The sequence below is a fragment of the Mastigoproctus giganteus genome, chromosome 2 (assembly GCF_048544385.1).
Source record: "Mastigoproctus giganteus isolate SK-2022 chromosome 2, ASM4854438v1, whole genome shotgun sequence".
Classification (NCBI taxonomy): Eukaryota; Metazoa; Arthropoda; class Arachnida; order Uropygi; family Thelyphonidae; genus Mastigoproctus; species Mastigoproctus giganteus.
This window is the reverse complement of record NC_143576.1, coordinates 110,427,339-110,452,425: the sequence shown is the minus strand read 5'-3', so window position 1 is coordinate 110,452,425 and position 25,087 is coordinate 110,427,339. Positions and strand designations below refer to the sequence as shown.

General features: G+C 37.7%; 1 protein-coding gene across 1 annotated transcript in view; it reads left to right on the top strand.

Annotated features, from left to right (window-relative positions):
- Nucleotides 1-25,087, top strand: part of GABA-B-R1 (gamma-aminobutyric acid type B receptor subunit 1) — a 268,778-nt gene that overhangs the window by 24,700 nt on the left and 218,991 nt on the right. Inside the window, exons 3-4 of the mRNA XM_090368625.1 lie at nt 4,491-4,661; nt 19,070-19,171. Of these exons, the coding sequence (XP_090224751.1) occupies nt 4,491-4,661; nt 19,070-19,171 (273 nt within the window). The remainder of the gene's footprint in view (nt 1-4,490; nt 4,662-19,069; nt 19,172-25,087) is intronic.

Here is a 25,087-nt window from a genome sequence, read left to right as displayed (position 1 = left end):
TGTAGTTCTACTATTCTCATTGAAATGTAGTTTATGAATAAGCTGATTTCTTTGTTTTTGTTGAAATAATATACAATCACGATGTTTTTAGCTGTCTGTGTTTCTGATTCTGTTCAGAATGATCATTTTCTTTTTTTTTCTTTGCAAAGCCCTGTAATGTCTGATATTGATAATATTGATTATACCTGATTTTTTTTTTTTTTTTTCTTGCTAATGATTTTAAAGTTACATTTATTGTATTACCTAAGCATATTTTCAAGACATAATTATTTCCTCCTTGTTAGTTATATATGCACTTTTAGTTGGATGTAGGTTTGGTCAGATTTTTGAGTGGTTATTATCTTGGATGTGAGGATCATCTGTATGCTGGTTACCATTTCTAGTTTGTAACTAGCATGGAGTTTAACTATTGTCTGTTTACTGTATTACCTGTATGTAATGGTGTCATGAATTTGACATATCACTCTGCTGTCTTCAGGTTTGTCATAATTAGCATTAGTAGAGGCATGTGATGCAAGAAAGCGAGCTTATGCATTCCAAATGCCTGTCCAGCTCAACCCTAAATTTATTTAGGCTATTAGCTTCCACAACAAAAGATGGAAGCCTGTTCCACCAATCAACTACCTGCTGGGCAAAGGCAAACTTCCGCACATTTATCCTACAGCTGTCTTTCCTCAATTTGAATTTATGCCCTCTCAGGTGATTATTCTGAGCAAGAGGAAGAATCCCATCAGCATTCAGCTTGCTCAACCCATTCAAGGCCTTATACACCTCGCAGGTGCCTGCTTTCCATGCACTGCAATTTGCAGAACTTAAGCCTTTCTTGGTAACAGCACCCCTTTGTTCCCCTCACCAATCTTGTTGCCCTTTGTTGTACTCATTCTAGCAAGTCTACATCCTTCTTAAAATGAGGCCTCCAGACCTGTACACAGTACTCTAAGTGTAGCCTGACCATTGCCTTGTATAACGGGATAATCACCTCCCTGTCCCTGCGAGCAAAATTCTTATATAACATTGACAAGACTCCATGACCTGTCCTGGCAGCCTGTCTACACTGCTCAGTGAACTTAATATTTGACTGCACATTTACCTCCAAGTCGTTTTCACTTTCCACTTCCCTGAGTGTAGTACCACACAGTTGGTATATTTCTCTTTGGTTATTGCTACCCATATGCAGTACTTTGCATTTGTCAATGTTAAACTTCAGTTACCATTTCTCAACCCATTTTCCTAACTTATCTAGATCCAATTGGAGTAGCATACTGTCTTTACTGTCGTTAACAACCCTGCCAACCTTTGTATCATCTGCAAACTTGGACATTAAACCTGATATACGTTCATCAATATCATTCATAAATACTGAAAACAACAATGGGCCCAACACCGAATCCTGGGGAACTCCACTAATAACATTAGTCCACGAAGAGCAGTGTCCATTGATTACCATTCTCTGTCATCTCCCACTCAACCATCCCTTTATCCATTGTAGCAACTTGCCCTTAACGCCTTACCTTTCCAATTTTGTACAGCTGTCTTCCATGTCCAACAGTATCAAAAGCTTTTCTGAAATCCAAGTATATGATATCAAAATTATTTTTGGCATTCAGTTCCTTTGTTACCACATCATACTATCCAATCAAATTGGTCAGACAACACCCCTTTAACAAACCTATGCTGTGTCTTAACTATTACTGCAGTCTTGTCTAGATGATCTTGCAATGCTTATTTAACCAGTGATTCCATTATTTTTCCCAGAACACAAGTTAAACTAACAGGTCTGTAGTTACTTGTGTCACCTTTTGAATCCCCTTTGTGAATTGGTGATACATTTACACACGTCCAGTCCATGGGGACCTCTCCTGAGTCCAAGGAAGCTCTCATAATTATGGCTAAGGGTTTGCTTACTTCCTTTGCTGCCTCCTTTAATATAAATGAATAGATTCCATCGACCCCAGGTGCCTTCCTTAGTTTAACTTCAACAATTTCTCCTCCACTTAGCTCTCAGTTATTACAAAATCACTTAGCTTCCTGTTAGTGTTTGATAAACTTCTGCCACTCCCCTCATTGAATAACTCCTCACGTGTGAATGTAGATGCAAAATAATAATGATTCAATTGTTTATCAGCTACCTGAGCATGATCATCAATAGTCAACCCATCTATGTTGAACGGTCCAACCTGATTCATCCTTTTCCTTCCAGAGTGTACATAAGTAAAGAACTCTTTGCTGTTTTTCTTTGCATCTTTTGCTAACGATTTCTGATAATCTGCCTTTGCCTGCCTAACCTCCTTTGTGACTTGATTACAGACTAGTTTATACCTGCCATAGGCTTCTGTGTCACCTGATACTTTATATGCATCCCATACATTCTTCTTCTCTGCCACGAGCCTCATTAATTCATCTGACATCCATTTAGGCCTAAACCTTGAACAGTATTTCTTAATTGGAATGAAAAGCGTAGTAGCCTCCAAGCTTAAGTTGTTGAAGGCTTCCCATTTAGAATTCCACGTTGGTAACATCATCAGTTGATCCCACTGTACAGAATTTAAAAACTGTCTGAGACCTCTGTAGTCACCTTTCCAAAAGCAGAACCCCCTTCCCTTTAGCCTTGATGGTAGTTACATCTTTAAGTAATTCCCACATCGGTACATTGTGATCCCTGTCACCCAGTGATCTTTGTCTTTATCTGCAAATTCTTAATGCATGAATAATCACTGCTGATAATCAGATCAAGAGTATTACTCCCTCTGGTTGCCTCTCGAACATGTTGCTGTAGAAAACAGTCATCCAATAAATCCACAAAAGTCTTGCTAGTGTTTGAGTGACCAACCCACAAGTTCCAGTCAATATCTGGAAAGTTAAAATCCCCCATTATAAGACATTCTGATTTACTGGCCCACTCTATTTCTCTGCACAGTTGCTCATTATACTCATCAGATTCATTAGGCCTATAACACACACCTACTCACATTCTTCATAATTCTTGGTAATGGTCTTGTAGTAGCAACAACTCGAGTCCTGGAGAGCAATGTATTATCTGGCATCATATCTGCAGGAACATGTGAATTGTTTTTTTACAGACTGCAGAGAATATTAAATCTTGCATAGCTGATTTAAATAGTGATCTCAACTACGAAACTGAGGATGATATTTGGACAACTTAAGATGCAAGCAGGTTATTTGAAACAAGTTAATCTTCCCAAGAACCGAAATCTGTCAATAAGTGTCATTAAATTAGCTCATCTGACATTCTCTCACCAAAAGTACCCTAAGAAAATTGAGTTATTCATTCATGATAAGGCCTTATACTGAAAACTACCTCAGATTTGGACATTATCTTTGACAAATACTGTACTATTGCAACATATTTCTATGTATCAGAGAGCGATGTGTGTGATTAACCAGGAAATTACCTGTGCATATAATAAAAACGTCTTTTTGAACCATGTCATCTGTTGTATCTATCCTGTCTTGACAACAATCATGAAATTCTGAGCCCAGGAGGACTTGACACATTTGTGTCAAGTCACTTTTGGGCTAAGAATGCCACTTTTGTTATTCTTTTACAATCTCTTAAACAACAATTCAGAGTAATCTTAGCATCAAAACCCTTGGATGTTTACATTAAAGATGTCAATATTGGCTTTCTAGCTAAACTAATTACTGAAACATTTGGTTCCCATAATATCAGTCAGATATCAGCAACTTCCTTATCCTCAACATTACCTTAACAAGAGACAATGTCAGATTCACTCCATTGTACAGAACTCACCTCACAAGATTGCAACAAATAAACAGATAATTCCCTAATTTAGCATTACAGTTAATTAATCTTCTCAAAGTTGACTGCCAGCTGTACACCTCAAGTAGGCTTTACATTCAAAAGTCACCAGTCAAGATCAGAAGTGTGGATCAAGACTGGTTTTGGTCTGTGCTCCTACTATATTTTTATTTTAATTTTGCTGCTATGTATCTCATCTTACTAGTCTCTGAACATGTCACAAACTTTTGAAATATAATAATGCTACACTATTTTCCATATCACAAAAATTTGAAATTTGGCTGTGATGTCTGTACATTTATGGCAATAAATGATTTATTTATTTTTATATGATAGATTGCCTAACAGTGCTAAGTTAAAACTGCTTCCATGTTCTCAGGGAGTGCTTAATGATCAGGTTGAAGTCTAAGTCTACTTATCTTGTGTTATATTATTGTATATATTTGTAAGTGTATCTATTTACTAGATATTTTAATATTATAATTCTTTTTGTGTAGTAGAAATTTTCATTAAGTCTGTGTTCCTTTCTTTTTCCATTTTATACATTTTGAATAGGGCTTAACATCTTCTTGGTAGAAGCACAAAACTGTTAAACAGGGATAATATCTTCCAAAAGTACAAAATGGTTAAGAAAGATGTGGTTAATTTTTTATTTTATTAAGGCATGATGGGATTACATTTTTAATTACTGTTTTATTTAATTTTATAGATATCTTATGGATCAAGTTCTCCTGCGCTTTCAAATCGGAAAAGATTTCCAACTTTCTTCCGCACTCATCCTTCAGCTACAATACATAATCCAACTAGAATTAAATTATTTCAGAAATTTGGATGGTCACGAATTGCCATTATTCAAGAAGCAGAAGAAGTCTTTATATCTGTAAGTTCAGATTGAAGTTTAGAAAGGTTAGCTATTTGTATGCTTGTGTAAAAGTCTATTATAAATATTAATAACAACAACAATTGAATAACTTTTTAAATATAAATGGTAGACTTATTGTAAAAACAGAAACAGAAATTGCAGATTGCTTAGATATAGTGGTGAAGGTAAAGAAAGCCTGCACGAGAAGCATGCAAAAGTTCAATGCAATTTACCGGTAAAAGTACTTTGCCGTAACAGCATTTGTATTGTTGTTCGCTCGGTAAACAGACGGTGGGTGTTACTGGTCAGGAGTAGAAATTGAATCCCATGGGAGATTGAAATGCTCCCCAAGTGGAGGGGGTAACCTGACCTTTTTTTTTTAGAATCACTGGCGGACTAGGATAAATTGTTTATTAAGGAAAAAAAAAGGCAAAGGAAGCCCACATGAGAAGCATGGCAAGCTTCTAAAAAGTTTACCGGTGAAACTACGTTACGAAAATTTTTTACAACGCCAGAACTTCCAATATGACTCTGTTCATGATTCAATCAATTAGTGATTCTAAAGAAAAAAAGGTCAGATTACCCCCCCCCCCTCCCCTCCCCACTTCGGGAGGGTTTCAAGCTACTGTGGGATTCAACTTCTACTCCAGACTGATAACACCCACTGTCTGTTTACCGAGCGAGCAACAATACAAATGCTGTTATGGTAAAGTACTTTTACCGGTAAATTTCATCTAACTTTTGCGTGCTTCTCGTGCAGGCTTTCTTTACCTTAGCTGATATAGTTTATAAGTTATTTTATATGTACTAAATCTATCCAGGCATCTAATATCTGATTTAAAGGATGTCTTGTAGGAAGTTCTTAAATTTGCATAATACCTTCTTCCTTACAATATATGCAGTATATTTGTGTAACTGCCAGGCTAAATAACAAACAGCTGAATGAATTTAACACATATGCACACAGCAAGAACAATTTATTTGTTTAATGTAAGCTTAACAAACAACAATCCATACTATTACTATTACAGTCCATATTATTTTTTTTTTAATTTTGATCTTAATAATTAATGAATTTTAATTTTAATTTAAAATTTATTCTTAATCTTAATTTTTATATTAACAAAATCACAGTATAGAATTGTTAGGGAAAATCTTGTTTGGCTAGTCTGATTGGTTCATCATCATCATCGGCCATTTTCAATTCACTGCAGGATGAAGGCCCCTCCAGAAACTTTCCAGTTCCTTCTGTTTTGTGCAATGGCCATCCATTTACTACCCACAAACCCATGACACCTCCGTAGCCAGGTGGGCAGGAGCAGCAGTGTGTAGCACACGCTTCTTGATTAGACCGGGGTTCGAGCCCGTGCCCACCAAATACGGAGGATGTGGAAAGGTCAGGGAATGACCACCGCATATCGCCGGAGCAATATGGCCTTAGTTGCTAATGCTCCTAAAAACCAAATAACAAACAACAAACAAACAAACCCATGAATTTCATCTGTCCATCTCAATTGTTGTCTTCCAGATTTTCTTCTAGCTCCTCTTGGGTTCCATTCTGTTATTTTCTTTGTCCATCTGTCATCATGTCTTCAAGCTATGGTCCTGCCCATGACCGTTTTAGTTCTTTAGTTTTGATAAGAATGTCCTTTACTTGAGTTTGCTGCCTAATCCATGTTTCTCTTCTTATCTAACAGTCTGATTCCCAATATAATTCGTTCCATTCTTTGCTGTGTAGTTCTCAGCTTCTCTTCCATTCTTTTGGTGAGTGCCCAAGTTTCACTTCCATAAGTCATGGTGGGGAGTATACATTGGTTCATTATTTTACGTTTCAGACAAATTGGGATATTGCTACTCAGTATGTGACTATATTTCCTGAATGCTATCCATCCAAAGTTTATTCCTCTCTTGACTTCCAGCCATTTATCATTATTATAGCTAATGACTTGTCCCAGATAAGTATATCACACCATCTTTTCAATTACTGCTCCTTCAATCATTATATCCTTTTCTGTGCATACTTGTTCATCATTACTTTTGTTTTAGCCATATTCATCTTTAGTCCAAAATCCTTACTAACTGTGCATAACTGATTAAGATTTTCCTCTAATTCTTTGGGATCGTAGCTTATGACCATAATGTCATCTGCAAATCGTAAATGGTTTAGGTACTCTCCATTCACATTGACTCCTTTCTGTGATCAGTCTAATCTTCTGAAAGCTTCCTCAAGGGCATCAGTAAACAGCTTCGGAGATATTGTGTCTCCTTGTCGAACTCCTTTCTCAATTTTAAATTTACTACTGTCTTTGTCTAGTCTAATGAAGGAGGTAGCATTCTCATATATTTTTTTCAAAATCATAATATATGTGGGTATCTATGCCTTGTCTTTCCAGTGCCTGAAACATTGCCTTATGCTGTATAGAGTCAAATGCCTTTTCATAATCCACAAATGCCTGGTGTAATGGTGTTTTATATTCATTTGCTTTCTCCATTAGCTGTGATGTTACATGAAGGTGATCCATAGTTGAGAATCCTGTCCTAAAGCCAACTTGCTCTTTTGGTTGATTCTCATCAAGTATTCTTTCCAATCTGTTAGTAATGACCCTTGTGAACAACTTGTAGATGTGGGATAACAATCTAATTGGTCTATAATTTCCAATCTCTGACTTATCTCCTTTCTTAAGCAGCAAAACTGGCCCCAAGTGCCAAGCGATAGGGACCAAGCGATTTTTCTTAAGCGAATTCTAAAGTGATCCTTCCAAGTGATCTTGTTCTGTTTCATTTCCAGCCGCTCTCTTATCCTCAGTTCATTGTAAGTGGTTCTTCACTTAGCAGATTTTAAGTAGAATCCAGGAAGGAAAATCACCTTTCTTTTTTAGGATATTTATCCATTTTCTCACTAACAAACTAATCCACCAGCCGCTTGGTCACTAGGTGGCACTGCTCCTGCCTCCCCGTGGTGGGGCCGAAACCTGAAAGGAAAAATAATCCTTTCAGGGCTAAAAGGAGCAACAATGGACTTGACAAATCAGACTTCTCCTGGAATTATGGATCAAATTGATCATAATCGGCAGCAAGATGATCCTAATCCATCTACTGCCAAAAGACAAAAGAAAAATGTGACTCAAACCATCTCGCCACTCTTTCTAATTGTTCATTCCCTATCAGACCAACCAGTTAGTAAACTTTCTCCCTTTGTTATACAAAGATGTCTAGAACATATAGCTGGTCCACCGAAAATGGTTCGCCGCTTGAAATCAGGCGACCTTCTGATAGAAACGACAAATCATCGACATTCTGAGCTTCTTCTTGAAACCAAAACTTTTGGAGGGATTCCCATCAAAGTCACTCCACATGCCACTTTAAATTCATCTAAAGGGGTTATCGTGGAATGGGACCTCCTGAACAGCTCTGAAGAAGAAATCGTACAAGAGCTACAAAACCAGAATGTCATACATGCCAAAAGAATCCTTATTAAAAAGGATGGAAACCTCATTCCAACCCGCACCATCATACTTACTTTCAGTACTCCAACTCTACCATCATCAGTCAAAGCCAGGTACCTGAATTGCCAGGTAAAGCCATACATCCCAATCCAATAAGATGCTTCAAGTGTCAAAAATATGGCCATTCCCAAACAGTATGCAGAGGACAAGCTATTTGTGCCACTTGTGGCTCAAAAGAACATACCTGTAAAGAATGCAATACACAGTCTCCTCGCTGCCCAAACTGCAAAGGAGACCACCCTGCCTATTCCAGAGACTGTAATATATGGAAAAGAGAAAAGCAAGTTTAAAAATATAAAACTGAACATAAGATAACATATCAAGAAGCCAAAAAGCAGATACCACTATTTCCAGCAGTGAGATCATATGCAGGAGCAGCAGCAACAGCAGCAACTACAGTGCAGAAAACAAAGGTAATTGCAATACAGACTGACGTCACAGTCCCGTCTAACATCTCAATAGCAGATTGGGCACGTAATCTTCTTTTACAAACAAAACAAAAAGTTGACCAGGCAATTAATACACCCATTGTAATCTCACCAGATGCTGAAGATCCAACACTAACAAGCAGTACAAATTCCACCAAACCTGTTGAAAAAACACAAAAAAAATACTGACACTATGGAAATTGATGAAAAGGAGAAAGAAGATGAACAAGTTCTGGAACTTTACGCAAATGATGACATGGACAGTGGTGGCCGACCAAGCTTCCCCAGAAAAGAAAAAATCAGAACAGATCGATTAAAACAAGCAGCTCATCGTAAGTCATCTGAATCAAGTACTAAACCCAAATAATGCGTACACTTCTACAATGGAATTGTCGTGGCATTCGAAGTAATCTAAGCGATATCAAAGATCTAATTTCCGTATATGCTCCTGCAAGTATCTGTTTGCAAGAAACAAACCTAACTCCGCACATAAGTATTTCAATCAAGAACTACAATCTATATAGGCAAGATCGAAAAACCAATACAGGTCATGGAGGAGTCGCCATTCTTGTTGACTCTAATGTTCCATCCAAGCATATTCAGCTACAAACACCCCTTGAAGCAGTCGCGGTATGCATCGTGACTGGAATTACCTTGACTATGATTTCTCTCTACCTTCCACCTAATCATGCGTATACACTGCAAGAATTTGAGGATTTAATTGAACAATTACCATCTCCTTTTTGTTTGATGGGGGACCTTAATGGGCATCATGTCATCTGGAGATCACTTCATACAGACAAAAGAGGACAGATGATTGAAAAACTTATAAATAATAGGAACCTAACACTCTTAAACACAGGTACTCACACCCATGTCCACTTACCAACAGGGACTATCTCTGCAATTGATCTCACCATCTGTTCCCCAGCTCTCTTTCCTCTCCTTGACTGGTCTGTTTCCGATGATCCCTATAGCAGTGATCATTACCCAGTTGTTTGTCACCTACTAGCAAATGATGTACAGCAACCTATAAGAGGTATAAAATGGAAATTTTGCAAAGCAAACTGGGAAAAATACCAATATGCTGCTTCTTTAGATGAGAAAATCATAAGACATACTGATATCAATAATGCTGTTACTCATATCACAAATCAAATAATTTCTGCAGCAAACATTGCAATACTAAAGACAGCTAACCAGTCTCATAAACATTACAAGCAGTGGTGGAATGAAGAATGCTTGGAAGCAAAGAAAGAAAAAAATAAGGCTTGGAATCAATTCAGAAAGTATCCCACCACCACTAATCTCATAAAATATAAGAAAGCCAGAGCAAAAGCACGCTATATATGCCGGAAATCTCAGAAAGTATCCTGGATATCTTTTGCAAGCAAAATTAATAGAAATACGGACAGCAGAATAATATGGAATAAAATTAGACAAATTTCAGGCAAATATACAACCGTCCCTAAACCGATCATAAGCTGGAAAGGTCATGACATAACTGAACCAGAAAAAATTATAAATCTACTAGGAGAAACATTTGAGGAATTGTCAGCAACAACGTCATACAGACCAATCTTTCAAACATATAAAGCTCAAATTGAAAAATACAAAATTAATTTCCATGCAGCTCATGAGATTTCATGCAATCAATCCTTCACTATAAATGAATTGCATAAAGCCCTAGCCAAATCTAAAGAAAGTGCAGCAGGTCTGGATGGAATCCACTATCAAATGATTAAACACCTCCCTAAAAATTCTTTATGCATGCTGTTACTGCTATATAATAGGATATAACCTTGAGGATACATATCCAGACTCTTGCGACATTCGTTTGTACAGGCCTTTCCAAAACCTGGGAAGGACCATTCAAATCCATATAATTATCGTCCCATCGCACTCACTAGCTGTCTAGGTAAAATTTTAGAAAAAATAGTGAATGATGGGTTAACATGGTTTCTTGACTTCTATAACCTTAGTCCTAGTCAATATGGTTTTCAGAAAAATAGATCAACAATAGACATAATGACAAAAGCTGAATCAAATATTTGCAATGCCTTTCTCCGAAATGAATACCTTGTAATGATATGCCTTGATATTGAAAAGGCGTTCGATACTACGTGGAGATATGGTATCCTTCATGAATTGCACAAATTAGGTCTTTGAGGCCATCTACCGAAGTTCCTTCAGAATTTCATGACTAAAAGAACTTTTCAAGTCTGCTACCATCATATTCTGTCTCTAATATACAATCAAGAACAGGGGGTCCCCCAAGGCTCAGTCCTCAGTGCAACCCTTTTCGCTATCAAAATAAACCCTGTAACAGAAGTTATTCCAGCAACAGTTGAAACCTACCTATATACCGACGACCTCACAATATCATGTCACTCACAGAATATACGGACAATCAAGAGGCAGCTCCAATGTGCTGTTAACAAAATAGAGTCCTGGTCCATCTATAATGGATATCGAATCTCAGTACAAAAGACAGTGGCAATACACTTCTGCAGAAAACGAAAGATGCATCCAGATCCAGAACTAAGGATAAGCAATCAACAAATTCCACTCAAACAGAGTATCCGGCTACTAGGACTAATCGTGGATCGAAAATTAAATTTCCTGGAACACATAAAATATCTACATACAATGTGCTTAAAGAAATTAAACATTCTACGAGCTGTATCAGCCATGACATGGGGAGCTGATCGTTATTCACTTTTGCATGTTTATCATGCAATGATAAGATCTAAATTAGATTATGGTTCTCCCATTTACTCCTCAGCTAGGAAAAGTGTGTTGAACTGGTTAGATCCAATTCATCACAATGCATTACGTGTTGTTTCAGGAGCCTTCCGTACCTCACCTGTGTATAGTCTATACACAGAGATCCATGAACTCCCACTCAGTCTTCGTAGACAAGTTCTTCTTATGAACTATGCTGCGAAAGTTCAAAGCCTTCCTGGACATCCAACATGGCAATATCTGTGTAAACCGAAATGGGAAAATTTATATACGAACAAACCTAATATATGCAAACCCTCAGGCATCCGACTAAAAGAAATATTCTCACAATTGAACTTAAGTATGGATAAAATCTACCAAGATACCCCCACAGCCCTTCCACTGTGGAAAATCAGTTCAGTTGACTGTGACATGGTCCTCATAAAATGGAAACAGAACAATATCCCAAGTCAACATATAAAACAGCTTCATTCCTCTTATGTAATGCAATTCTCTGACTATTCTCATCTGTATACTGATGGATCCAGGACGGCCACACACGTTGGTGCTGCTGTTGTATTGCCAAACAACATAATCTCACAGTCTCTTCCAATAGAGTGCAGTATCTTTAGTGCTGAATTGTTTGCAATAAGTCTCGCCCTAGATCACATTGCCAAAACTTCCCTCGTAAAAAGTATCATTTTCACAGACTCATTAAGTGCAATATATGCTTTACAGACAGAAGATCATCCATCTCATCTGTATGTAAGAAAAATTCCTTCCTCCTTATCACACCTTAGGAAAAACAAACAAAGAGTCAGATTCACTTGGATTCCTGGACATTCTGGAATACTTGGCAATGAACGTGCGGATGATGCTGCAAAACATCCATCTAACAAAATTCTCACTTGCATAAAATACCGCTCAATGACTTTAAAAACATCAGTCGAAAAGCCTCTGAAAATATATGGACGCAGACCTGGAAATCTCAAACAAACAATAAATTATACCAAATCAAACAACAGCAGAAATCCTGGAAATCAAGTTTTCAGTCAAACAGACATGAAGAGGTTATCCTCGCCCGGCTTCGCATCGGACACACATATTTAACACACTCTTACCTCCTAATGAAAGACGATCCTCCGCAATGCCCTCAGTGTCTGACCACACTAACAGTGAAGCACATCATCATAGAATGTCCACGATACCAAATTGCCTGCCAATCAGCTTTCAAATCGCATTCAAATGGGCCATTAAGTCTTGAACTGATTATGGGAGAAAAATCAAACGTCAGTGAACTCTTTTTATACCTCAGTTTAATACACTTAACTAATCATATCTAATATGTTAAATCGGTAATAATATAACAGGAAATAACAAAACTTGAACAGGCGCAATATAGCCGAAGTTGCTCTTGCGCCATTAAACCCCAAACAACAAACAAACAAACAATGCAGCCAAACTGTGATTGCATTATTCCACTCCTTAAGCGCCACACCATTTTCTAATGCATTTTGTGAAGAGTCTTGCCAGTTTTTGTGTCATGTCTCTTCCTCCCAATTTTAACAACTCTACAGTAACTTCATCTTCCCCTGGGGCTTTCTGATTCATCATTTTCTTCAATGCATGTTCTACCTCATCAGGAAGGATATCAGGTATGTTGTATGTGTTACTAATTTGCGATCCATCTTCTCCACTGCTGGCATCATTCCCTCGCTCCGCTATAGTAGTCCTGCTATTTGAATTATGCCTTCTTTGCTATTTATAAGTACACCATTGCTATTCTTCAGTTTCAGTATCATTTATCTTTCTGTATTACTTTCTGTATAACAGCTCATGGCTGGTGATTTAAATCCTTTGTTTTCCTTTAATGCTTGTTCTACTTTTCTTGTGTTAAATTTTCTTATGTCCTCTGAGTCTCTTTCTAATGGCTTTGCATAACTCAGTATACTCAACTTTCTCCCTGTCAGTGTTTTTCTTGCTCTTCATTTGTTGTCTTCCGTTCATCATAACAAGTGTTCCTTGACTAATATTTTCTTCTTTGGATTTCTTTTTACCTATAGGTTTCTTGGGCTTTATCACTTTCAGAAAGTTGTAATATTCCTCATTAATATCTTTGTCCTCAGCAGTCTGCAGAAGATCAAGCTTGTTCTTAAGTACCAGTATATACTGCTTTTTCTCCTCTTCTGTTATTCAAAGACCTTTGTGTTATTTATTTGAGTCAGTTTTTTTTCTTTCTTTTCTTATATCTATATCAAGTGTGCATCTTACCATTCTGTGATCACTTCCAACATTTACCTTGTTTAGGACAGTAACATCATTCACGATATATTGTCTGTTAGTGAGGATGAAGTTGATGTCATTAGTTGTTAATCCATTTGGGCTCTTCCATGTCTACTTTCTGTTCACCCTTTTCTTGAAAAATATGACATTCCTCGAGATTCTGAAAATTCCACAAGTCTTTCACCTCTTTCATTTCTTTCACCAATTGCTTCCTATAGTTCCCCTTTCTGTGCTGTTTTGTCTCTTTCCAACCTTAGCATTGAAGTCCCCCCATAATGGTAGTGTAGTGAGTTTTCTGTTCATCTAGAAGACTTAATTTCTTCAACCTCTTCATCATCATGGCTCGATGTTGGTGCATAAATCATTATAACTTTTAGCTTATACCTCTTAGAAATCCTGAGTAGTAGTCTTGACATCTTTGGTGATGTACTTTTGAATTCCAAAATGTTGTTTTTTATATCTTTATGGACAAGAAAGCCAACTCCACCTTCGCTCCTTTCACTGTTTCCGTTGGTGTACAGCAGATTCATATACTTATAAGTGATTCATTTCTTCTTCTTGTTTCAGCCAAACTGATGATATTCCAATTCACATTTTCTAATTCCTTTTCCATCTCTAATATCCTGTCTTTGGCGCTTCCGTAGCCAGGTGGGAAGTAGCAGAAGTGTGTAGCACACGCTTCTTGATTAGACCGGTGTTCGAGCCTGTCACCACCAAATACGGAAGATGCGGAAAGGTCAGGGAATCCCACCGCATATCCCGGAGCAATATGGCCTTAGTTGCTAATGCTTCTAAAAAAAAACAAACCAAATAACAATAATAACAATTCTGTCTTCACCGATGAGCGATCTTACATTGTAACAGGCCAAGCTCAATTTCCTGGTCATACCCAGAGATTCTTAGTACCCTTTGTTTCCACTCTGATCCTCTCGCTGCTGTAAGAGGGGGAGTGAAAGCCGCTGGGGACTGAGGGCCATTTGTTTCGTCTTACTGTCACGTGCTGGAGGGTTTGGTCTTTTCCTCTTCACGCTGACAGGCATCTTGAAGAGAACCACTCGACATGTTCGTTGCCTCCTAAGTGCCGTAACAGGGCTTACCATCGAGAAGGTGTGCATGAGCGGATTTTAGGGAGGCAGGTCAACCGTACTTCTCCTAAATCTTCTGGAATAGAAAGATATTGGATCCTTCAGTGTTTTAGACTGAGTGTCTGATAACACACAGAATGCCTGTTCCCCTCTAAGCCCCTAAGTCTGATTGGTTACCATGATGCAATAACAAAGGATTTAATTTTATTTATTTATTTATTTTTGTTTATATACGTATTATTTTTAGTAATAAAATTCTGGACACAAAAAGTAATTTTGACATCATATATTTAGTATCAAAAACTTTTTATGGAGAAAAATTCTACCTCATGAGGTTTTTACAGGCTCTCAAGGGCTGGATTGATTGACAAGGTTGCCATTGTGTACTTCCTCCTATCATGTCTGGGCAGAATTGCAGACACTTCCAAATTTAATGCTAATTTGCAACTTTTTTATATTCATCTCGAAACTGTTTTGAGATGAATATAATAATGCTACCCTATTCCAGTGACATCAGTACATATCGTGCTATTACATTTTTATAAAATGTTATTGACTTTCTAAATGCTTAGTTAAGTACAAAAATAAGCTGTACTATATGATTAGTACCTTTTTAACTATTTATTCACTACAGTTAACTACTATGACGTCAGGCACTACAGTTTATTAGTTACGATGTTCTTACCAAAGTTGCTGATAACAAAGGCCCTATGGATATTAAATTGTAATTAAAATCCTTAGCTGAATTAAAAAATAAGCTAATGTAAACAATTAAAACTATTTATTGCACACAATTTAGTATGATAATTAATGCAAGTGCATCAGAAATACATAGCTATATCTTGCACTATATTTATACATAGTCTAGACTCTCCCATAGCTTGAGGCTTATGCCCTAAAAATGCTTAAGAGTATGATAATTAAGTATTAAAAACAAATGAAAAATTTTCAAAAATTTATCTGTTTTTAAGGAGTGGGAATTTTCTAAAGCAGTGTATTGTATCTTTGATACCAAATTATTGGTGAGCAGAATATTAATTGTAACCCATGTTCGATTGTTAAAATTTTGGATCTCACTTATGATTTTTGATGCTGCTCTTGGTTAGAGGTACTTCATATATCCAATGTTAATCACAAAGGGAACTACATACATTGAGGTGGTTATTTTTGCCTATTTTTCTTGTAATCACCACTCATGGTTCACATTGGTTTGTCTTTGTGTTTGCTGGTTATATCATTTCATTACATATAATGGTGATATGCCATGCTACTCTTAAAATTTATAAAGTAACACATCACTCTGAAAGCGTTGTATATGTTTTGTTTTTCTTTCTTTAATTCTTTATCTGTATATTCTTCTTTTATTTTTTTTTTGTATATTCTTAGCACTTCTGCCTTAAATTTTATTTGTTATATTTTATTTTACCAGTATTTTTAATAAAAGGTTACTTCTTACATTTCATCCATTGTTAAATTTATTTTGTAGTATGTTAGTGACTGCTGTCATTCCACAACTGTAGGAGTGAGGACCCTTGGAAATAGTTTTATTCAAGACAGAGCACCCCCCATGTGTCATAAGACTGGTACAAGAACTGCTATCACAACACTACTGCTGAAAGGGTAATTAGTCACTCATTTTCCAGTGTGACCACCTCGATCACCTGACCTCACTCTTGCAACTTTCAGCTCTGTGGCTTCCTGAAGGACTGGGTATTGTGGAAACATTCTGAACCTAGCTGGCACCGAGGTATTGCATCATGCGGCTTTTGAGAAACATTGCCCTCAGTATGTTGCATTCTGCAATTGAACATGCCATTATTCAATAGTGACGACAATAGTGACTACATTGTGGCACTTATCAAGTATTGATTGATGAATCTAATCTCACTATTTGGAACAGGATATTAAATTATTACTGATAAAGCTCTCACATGCAAAATGTCAAGCAGCAAAGTGACAGTTATTGTACTGGTGTTCACAGTGCATTCTTCATTTGCAGTATATGCAGCCATACAGATTGTGATAAATATAATATCAAGTTGATCATTCATAGCAAAACATTCCCCTTGTTGATGGTTTTTTGAATTAATTGTTTTACTTGTAATTATCTTTTGCATTCCCCATAACACATGTCCCTGTGAAATTTGGTTGTTCTCCTAATTTGATTGTGCTTTTTCATCAGCTCTAAATCGGGATACTTATGACTACCCAGTTTATGAGGCAAGATTTCTGCTCTTGAATAAGACTGTATGGAGAAATGGAGGGAAGGAATGTCAAGGAATGTTTCCAGGATATAGTGCAGACTACCTGTTACCATTAAAATCCCTGCACCTCTTCTTTCTGATTTGGCTATTGAGCCAAAGCAGAAAGAAGAGATATGAAGAAATAAGAAGCACACATTATTTGGTCCACTTCTAAGAAGAGCATCAATTCTTGGGCGATCAACCAACTTCCCTCTACCATTCTGCTTCCTCTCTCTCACTTTTATTCCCCACCAGAATGTTTTTTCTATCTGGCAGGCTACTATGGGGAGGGGGGTGCTGCTCTTCCAACCAGAGGATATCCCTTTGGTTGGAGGAAAACAGCAAAGCTCAAAATTTTAAACTTCCAACTAGCCAGCTGTCACCAAAAGCAACTTACATCCAATTCAGATATCCAGAACACTATGTGGTATATGTATAGGCACAACAACAAAAAAAAAAGATAACAGTTTCTTCATTCATATATATACACAGATACCAAAAAACAGAAATTAAAGTTTACTGGTTTGCATTGTATATTTATATACTTTGGTATATATGATAATCTAAATACCAAGTATAAATGTGATATTTACCATATATACTAAGGTATACTGAAAATAAATAAGTTGCTGGAGGGAAAAATGTAAACTACAGCAGAGGTATAAATTTGTGCTATAGTGTGTGTATAAATTTTTACTTTTTTCAGTTTAGTTTTCCTGTGTTTAGTCAAGGATTTTGGTACGTAATCCAGCAGTGGTATCAAAAAGCCTGATAGACCTTGCAGAAAAACATCTATTGCTCAGGAGTTACCGATTTGAAATTGGTGATTGCTGTTTGTACCTCTTAATTGTGCCTTCATTCTAGTATGTGCTGGTTTTTTTGTCTATAATTTTGTTAACTTTGTAATCTGAGGCCTGAGAGAATAGCCGTTATTGTTTGTTGTGTCCAGCCAGGTAAAGTGCATTGTGTAGTGGAAAACCTGCTTTTCATCACAGTAGTAAGCTTTTTCCATTGTCATCTCAGAGCTCACTATTTCACCATTCAGCAAAAATAAGAGAAATTCCCGTAGAGGTTGTGGCCACAAACAGGAAATCAGCTAACCTTAGTATATTTACATCACAAGAAGGTGTCACAGTGGTATCTTACACTGCACCAAGTGGGAGGGTAAGTCAGAAAGTTATATTGGCATGCAGCATGTATTGTGGCAGTGAAATTGATGTAGGAAGAGGGGAAGGGAGAAAACCAAACAGAGGTCATAACATTTCACACTGCTACAAAAGGGGTGGGGGGGGTGACATATTTGGATGAGTTGTGTTGTACTGTAATACAGCTAGTTAGAATACTATACACTGTTCCATGGTGATTTTTTATTCTTTAATGAATTTAACAGGGATTAGTTTGCAATGCAGTTGGCAAATATGAAGAAAAATAAAAATTATACTCAGATGGATGCACAAAGTGATTCCATGCCATCTATTTTTGTATATAGGTTGTGCAGAATTTTCATCTAGAGATGACTGTTCCAAGAATCTTGGAAAAAAGAGAAAAAGAAGATGAATAATTTCTTTAAAGGAAGAATTAATAGCAATTTATTCTTTTTTTCTCATTGAAATATATTAATTCAAGTGTTTTTCATAAGTATTAGCTTTAATATTCCTTTTTTTAAGTTTGTTTTGTGTTGGAGTAATGCCAAAATTTTATGGAGTGAATACCTTCATGTTTAAATTTGACAGAGAGAGTAATAGTTTCATGATTCTGTTTTATGTTACTAATGCTTTTATAAGATTTTAAGCATAATTAATAAAACGTTTTCTTCGTGATAACTAATTAACATTTTAAGTTGCCAAAAAGCACATTTACAAAGTTTGAATTATTATTAAAAAATAAGAAAATAAAATTAATAAGCATTGCAATCTACTGATAAAATGGCAAACATTAGTATTTCCCATACATTTAAAAAAAAAAAAAACTGAATAATTTTTAAAATATTAAAGTTTAAATTCAGGGTCTGTCAGGATAGGTAATACTACTTGTAGTTTAAAAGGAAGTGATGCTATTGCTAGTTAATTGGTAGGTCTCATGGCTGCAAACTGTAGCTTTTGGAATAGGTTTGCACAAATTACTGATGTTAATGGGTTGGATATTTTTTTCTTATAGACTGGGGAAGATTTAGAAGGACGATGTAAAGAAGCAGGAATTGAAATTGTTACAAGGCAAAGTTTTTTAACAGACCCGAATGATGCTGTGAAAAATTTAGTGGTAATATATTTATATATTAATATATTTTCTGAATGATATGAAAACATACATAAATAAAACTATTTAATATATTCACTGATGTTAAAAAAGCTTAGAGAATAGATTTTCCCATCTCTCTCTCTCTCTCTCTCTCTCTCTCTCTCTCTCTCTCTCTCTCTCTCTCTCTCTCTCTCTCTCTCTCTCTCTCTCTCAGTTTGGATACCCAGGTGCAGTCCATGTTACAAATATCTTGCTTTATTCAGAAAATAAATCATATTTTTACCTGTCTTTGAGCTTAGTAATAGCTGCATATTATTAAGAAAGACTCCCAATTTATGATAGTAGACAGCTGATATTTTATTTCATTCTTCTATCAAAATAGTGGCTGGCTTTATAAACAGTTTTGTGATGAAAGGTCCTTGATTTAGCTTTCCAATTCATCTCACATAGATATATATTGGGGTTTATTCTCTTGTCTTTGATGGCCAAGGCAAATTCCAAGTGCTGTTATAGAAAAACCAGTAATACTTACATATGTAGAATAAAGGTTGGAAATTAGTAACAGTGCAAAATTAAATTTTTCCTACCACTGAAGTTAAATTAACCAGTTGGTAGTTACCCTCTTCAATCTTAGAACCATCTTTTTGCATTGGCAATACATCGGCACTTTCCAGTCCAAGGGAATCTCTCCTGAGTCCAGAGATGCTGTCATAATTAACTGTAATGGTTCAATGCATTCTTTTGCTGCTCCATCAAAATTAGGGTGTAGGCTGTCAACTCCTGGAGCCTTGCTCGTCTTTAAGCTCAGAGTTTCTCTAATAAATAAAAGGGTATGTCTGCCAGGGGCAAAGGTTGATGACGTTGTAGAGCGAATATCATCTTTTAAGGGCACAAAAGGTGATATAGTTGTACACGATGGCTCTAATAATATTAAGAGTAGGAGACCGGCAGAATTACTTAACAAGTACAGGTCACTGTTGAACAAAAGCCGAGAATTAGGGTTGAATTTGAAAGTGTCTGCAATTCTGCCCAGACACGATAGGAGGGAGTATATGATGAGAGCCTTGTCGATCAATTCGGCCCTGGAAAGATTGTGCAAGGCTCAAGGGGTAGAATTTTTTTCAGCCTGGACTGTACTTGTTAACAGGAGAGATTGCTTCTACAGGGATGGGATACACTTAAATAGAAAGGGTGCAAGAATATTTGCTGATGCTATCGAGGCAGTGTTAGGTGGGTCGGAAAACTGCTAGCTTGGGGGGAGACAAAGACCAATAGATTGACAGTAGCCACTGGCAGAGGTGAAAGAGATTCTTGCACTGCTTCTATTAGAATGAACAGAAGCCTGAAAAACAAGATGCATGGTATTTCAGAGACTGCTGGGAGCCATTGCGGTACAAGTAAACACATGGGTTGTGTTAGGGTAGCTAAGAATAGAAACAGGTGCAGGTATACTTGCGTGTACACCAATGCTAGGAGTTTAGTAAATAAATTTGATGAATTTGAGGTATTGCTCAAAACATCGAAGGCAGATATTGTTGGGATATCAGAGACGTGGTGTCACACAGATATAAGGGATGCGGAACTGCAATTTGGGGAGTACAACGTCTACAGAAAGGATAGACAGGATAGGAAGGGGGGAGGTGTTATGCTATTAGTTAAGAAACACATAAAAACCAAGGAAGTGAAGCCAGTCGACATCGCTGGACAGTGCAGTGTGGAGTCAGTTTGGTGTGACATAAACATTGGGAGATCAAAATTGAGAGTAGGAGTGTGCTATAGGCCTAATGACTCTGATGAGTATAATAAGGAACTGTACAGGGAAATAGAGTGGGCCAGTAAATCAGAGTGTCTTATAATGGGAGATTTTAATTTCCCAGATATTAACTGGAATTTGGGGGCTGGATACTCACACACTAGCAGGGCTTTTGTGGATTTATTGGATGATTGTTTTCTACACCAGCATGTTCGGGAGGCAACTAGAGGGAGTAATACTCTTGATTTGATTATCAGCAGTGATTCTTCATGCATTAAGAATCTGCAGATAAATGAACCACTAGGTGGCAGTGATCACAGTGTGCTGAAGTGGGATTTACTCAAAGAGGTAACTACCATTAGGGGTAAAGGGAAGGGTTATTGCTTCCGTAAAGGCGACTACGATGGACTGAGACAGTATTTAAATTCTATACAGTGGGACCAACTGATGATGTTACCAACAGCAAATTCAAAATGGGAAGCATTCAAAGAACTTATCTTGGAAGCTACTAGGCTTTACATACCAACTAAGAAATATTGTTCAAAGTTTAGGCCAAAATGGATGTCAGATGAACTAATGAGGCATATGGCAGAGAAGAAAAATGCATGGGATACTTACAAATTAACACATGACACAGAAGCCTATGATAGATACAAGTTGATATGCAACCAAGTTACAAAGGAGGTTAGGCAGGCGAAGGCAGATTATGAGAAATCCTTGGCAAGGGATGCAAAGAAAAACAGCAAAGAGTTCTTTACTTATGTAAACTCTAGAAGGAAAGGGATGAATCAGATTGGTCCACTTGATATTGATGGGTCAAGTGTTGATGATCCTGCTCAGGTGGCTAACAAACTAAATGAATATTTTGCATCGACATTCACACATGAGGAGTTATTCAGCGAGGGGAATGCCAGAGGTGTATTCAACTCTAGCAGTAAGTTACAGAATCTTGAAATAACTGGGAGTAAAGTGGAGGAGAAACTGTTGAAGATAAACACAAGAAAGGTACCCGGGGTGGATGGGATCTATCCGGTTATATTAAAGGAGGCAGCAAAGGAAGTAAGCAAACCCTTAGCCATAATTATGAGAGCTTCCTTGGACTCAGGGGAGGTACCCATAGACTGGAAATGTGCAAATGTGACCCCAATTCACAAAGGAGGATCAAAGGCTGACACAAGTAATTATAGATCTGTGAGCTTGACTTCTGTTCCAGGAAAATTAATGGAGGCACTGGTTAAAGACGCACTGCAGGATCATTTAGACAAGACTTCAGTTATAGCTCAGACACAGCATGGTTTTGTTAAGGGGAAGTCTTGCCTGACCAACTTGATTGGATACTATGATGCAGTCACAAAAGAACTGGATGCAGGGAATAACTTTGATATTATATACTTGGATCTTAGAAAGGCTTTTGATACTGTTGCACATGGAAGACTGCTACACAAATTGGAGCAGTGTGACATTGGAGGCAAATTGCTGCTATGGATAAAGGGGTGGTTGAGGGGGAGAAGACAGAGAGTGGTAATCAATGGACACTGCTCATCGTGGACTGATGTTATTAGTGGAGTCCCTCAGGGTTCAGTGTTGGGTCCATTATTGTTTTCTGTATTTATAAATGATATTGATGATGGTATATCGGGATTAATGTCCAAGTTTGCAGACGATACAAAGGTTGGCAGGGTTGTCAAGGACACTACTGACACTATGCTTCTGCAACAGGATCTGGAAAGGTTGAGCAGATGGGCTGAGAGGTGGCAAATGAAGTTTAACATTGACAAATGTAAAGTACTACACATGGGAAACAGCAACCCCAGAGCAACGTATATGGTACAACACTGACAGTGGTAGAGAATGAAAGGGACTTGGGGGTGGTTGTGCAGGCAGATATGAAGTTCTCTGAGCAGTGCAGACGGGCTGCAAGAGTAGCTCGTGGAGTATTGTCAATGATATACAGGAATTTTTCCAGCAGGGATAAGGAGGTGATTATTCCATTGTATAAGGCGATGGTCAGGCCACACCTAGAGTACTGTATACAGGTCTGGAGGCCTCATTTCAAGAAGGATGTAGAGCTGCTGGAACGAGTACAGAGAAGGGCAACAAGATTAGTGAATGGAACAAAGGGGTGCTCTTACGAAGAAAGGCATAAGTTTTGCAAATTACAGTGTCTGGAGACTAGGCACCAGCGAGGTGATCTGATAGAGGTGTATAAAGCCTTGAATGGTTTAAGCATGCTCAATGCTGATGGGATTCTTCCTCTAGCTCAGAATAATCACCTGAGAGGGCATAAATTCAAATTGAGGAAAGACAGATGTAGGATAGACGTGCGGAAATTTGCCTTTAGCCAGCGGGTGGTTGGTTGGTGGAACAGACTTCCATCCCTTGTGGTGGAGGTTGATAGCCTAAATAAGTTTAAGGCTCAGCTGGACAGGTATTTTGAACGAACAGAGGGGTGAAGTGGAAGTGGTTTTTTTTTTTTTTTTTGGCTGATGCTGCATAAGCTTGCTTTCTTGCATCAAATGCCTCTACTAATGCTAATGCTAAATAATCTTCTGAATCAATTTGGCTTTAACTGGTTTAACTTCTGTGACTTGTGAAAATTTGAATTCCCTACCACTCTTTATACAAAAACAATGGCTGCAAGATTCGAATGAAACAACGGTTTTACGTATATTAAGTATTCAGTGCCATATAAGTTAATATGAGGGGCTTGTCAAGCCCCCAGCTGCCCTACTCAACGCCAGAGCTCACTCCTGGGCATCAGGCAACACAGTGGCAATCTCAAAGGCAGAATGCGCTGGTCCCAAAGGAACTAGTTATTGTTGGTGACTCTTGTCAGGGAGACGGAGAATATATTGTGTAAAAGAGGATAGATGGAATAGGACCAGGGTATGTATTTAATAGGACCAACTTATTCACAGATATAAAGTTTTCTGAGCAATGCATACAAGCTGCCAGGGCAGGTCATGGGGTTTTGTCAATGATATACAGGAATTTTGCTAGCAGGGAAAAGGAGGTGATTGTCCCTCTGTATAAGGCAATTGCCTGATCATTGCCTCCGTATAAGGCAATGGTTAGGCCATGCCGTGAGTACTGCATACAGGTCTGGAGGCCTCATTTTAGGAAGGATGTAGACTTGCTTGAGCGTGTATAGAGAAGGGCAACAAGATTGGTGAGGGAATGAAGGGATCCTCATACCAAGAGAGGTTTAAATTCTGCAAATTGCAGTGGCTGGAGACTAGGCACCTGCGAGGTGATCTGATTGAGGTGTATAAGGCCTTGAATGGGTTGAGCACGCTGAATTCTGCTGGGATTCTTCCACTTGTTCAGATCACGAACCTAAGGGGACATAAATTCAAATTGAGGAAACACGGATGTAGAATAGATGTGCGGAAATTTGCCTTTAGCCAGCGGGTGGTTAATTGCTGGAACAAACTTCCATCTGTTGTTGTGGAAGTTATATTAAAGGAGGCGGCAAAGCAACTAAGCAAACCCTTAGCCATAATTATGAGAGCATCCTTGGACTCAGGGGAGGTTCCCACGGACTGGAGATGTGCAAATGTATCCCCAATTCACAAAGGGGGGATCGAAGGGTGACACAAGTAATTAGAGACCAGTTAGTTTAACTTCTGTTCTGGCTAAAATAATGGAGTCACTGGTTAAAGATGCATTGCAGGATCATCTAGACAAGACTGCAGAAATAATTCAGACACAGCATGGGTTTGTTATGGGAAAGTCTTGTCTGACAAATTTGATAGGATATTATGATGTGGTTACGAAGGAACTGGATGCAAAAAATAATTTTGATATCATATATTTGGATTTCAGGAAAGCTTTTGACACTGTTGTGCATGGAAGACTATTGTACAAATTGGAGCAGAATGGTATTAAGGGTAAGTTGCTACAATGGATAAAAGGATGGTTAAGTGGGAGAAGACAGAGGGTGGTAATCAGTGGGTGCTGCTCTTCGTGGACTAATGTTATTAGTGGAGTCCCACAGGGTTCGGTGTTAGGTCCACTGTTGTTTTGTATATTTATCAATGATATTGATGAAGGTATATCAGGCTTAATGTCGAAGTGTGCAGATGATACAAAGGTTGGCAGGGTTGTTAATGACAGTAATGGCAATGTGCTACTGCAACAGGATCTAGATAATTTGGGCAGATGGGCTAAGAAGTGGCAACTGA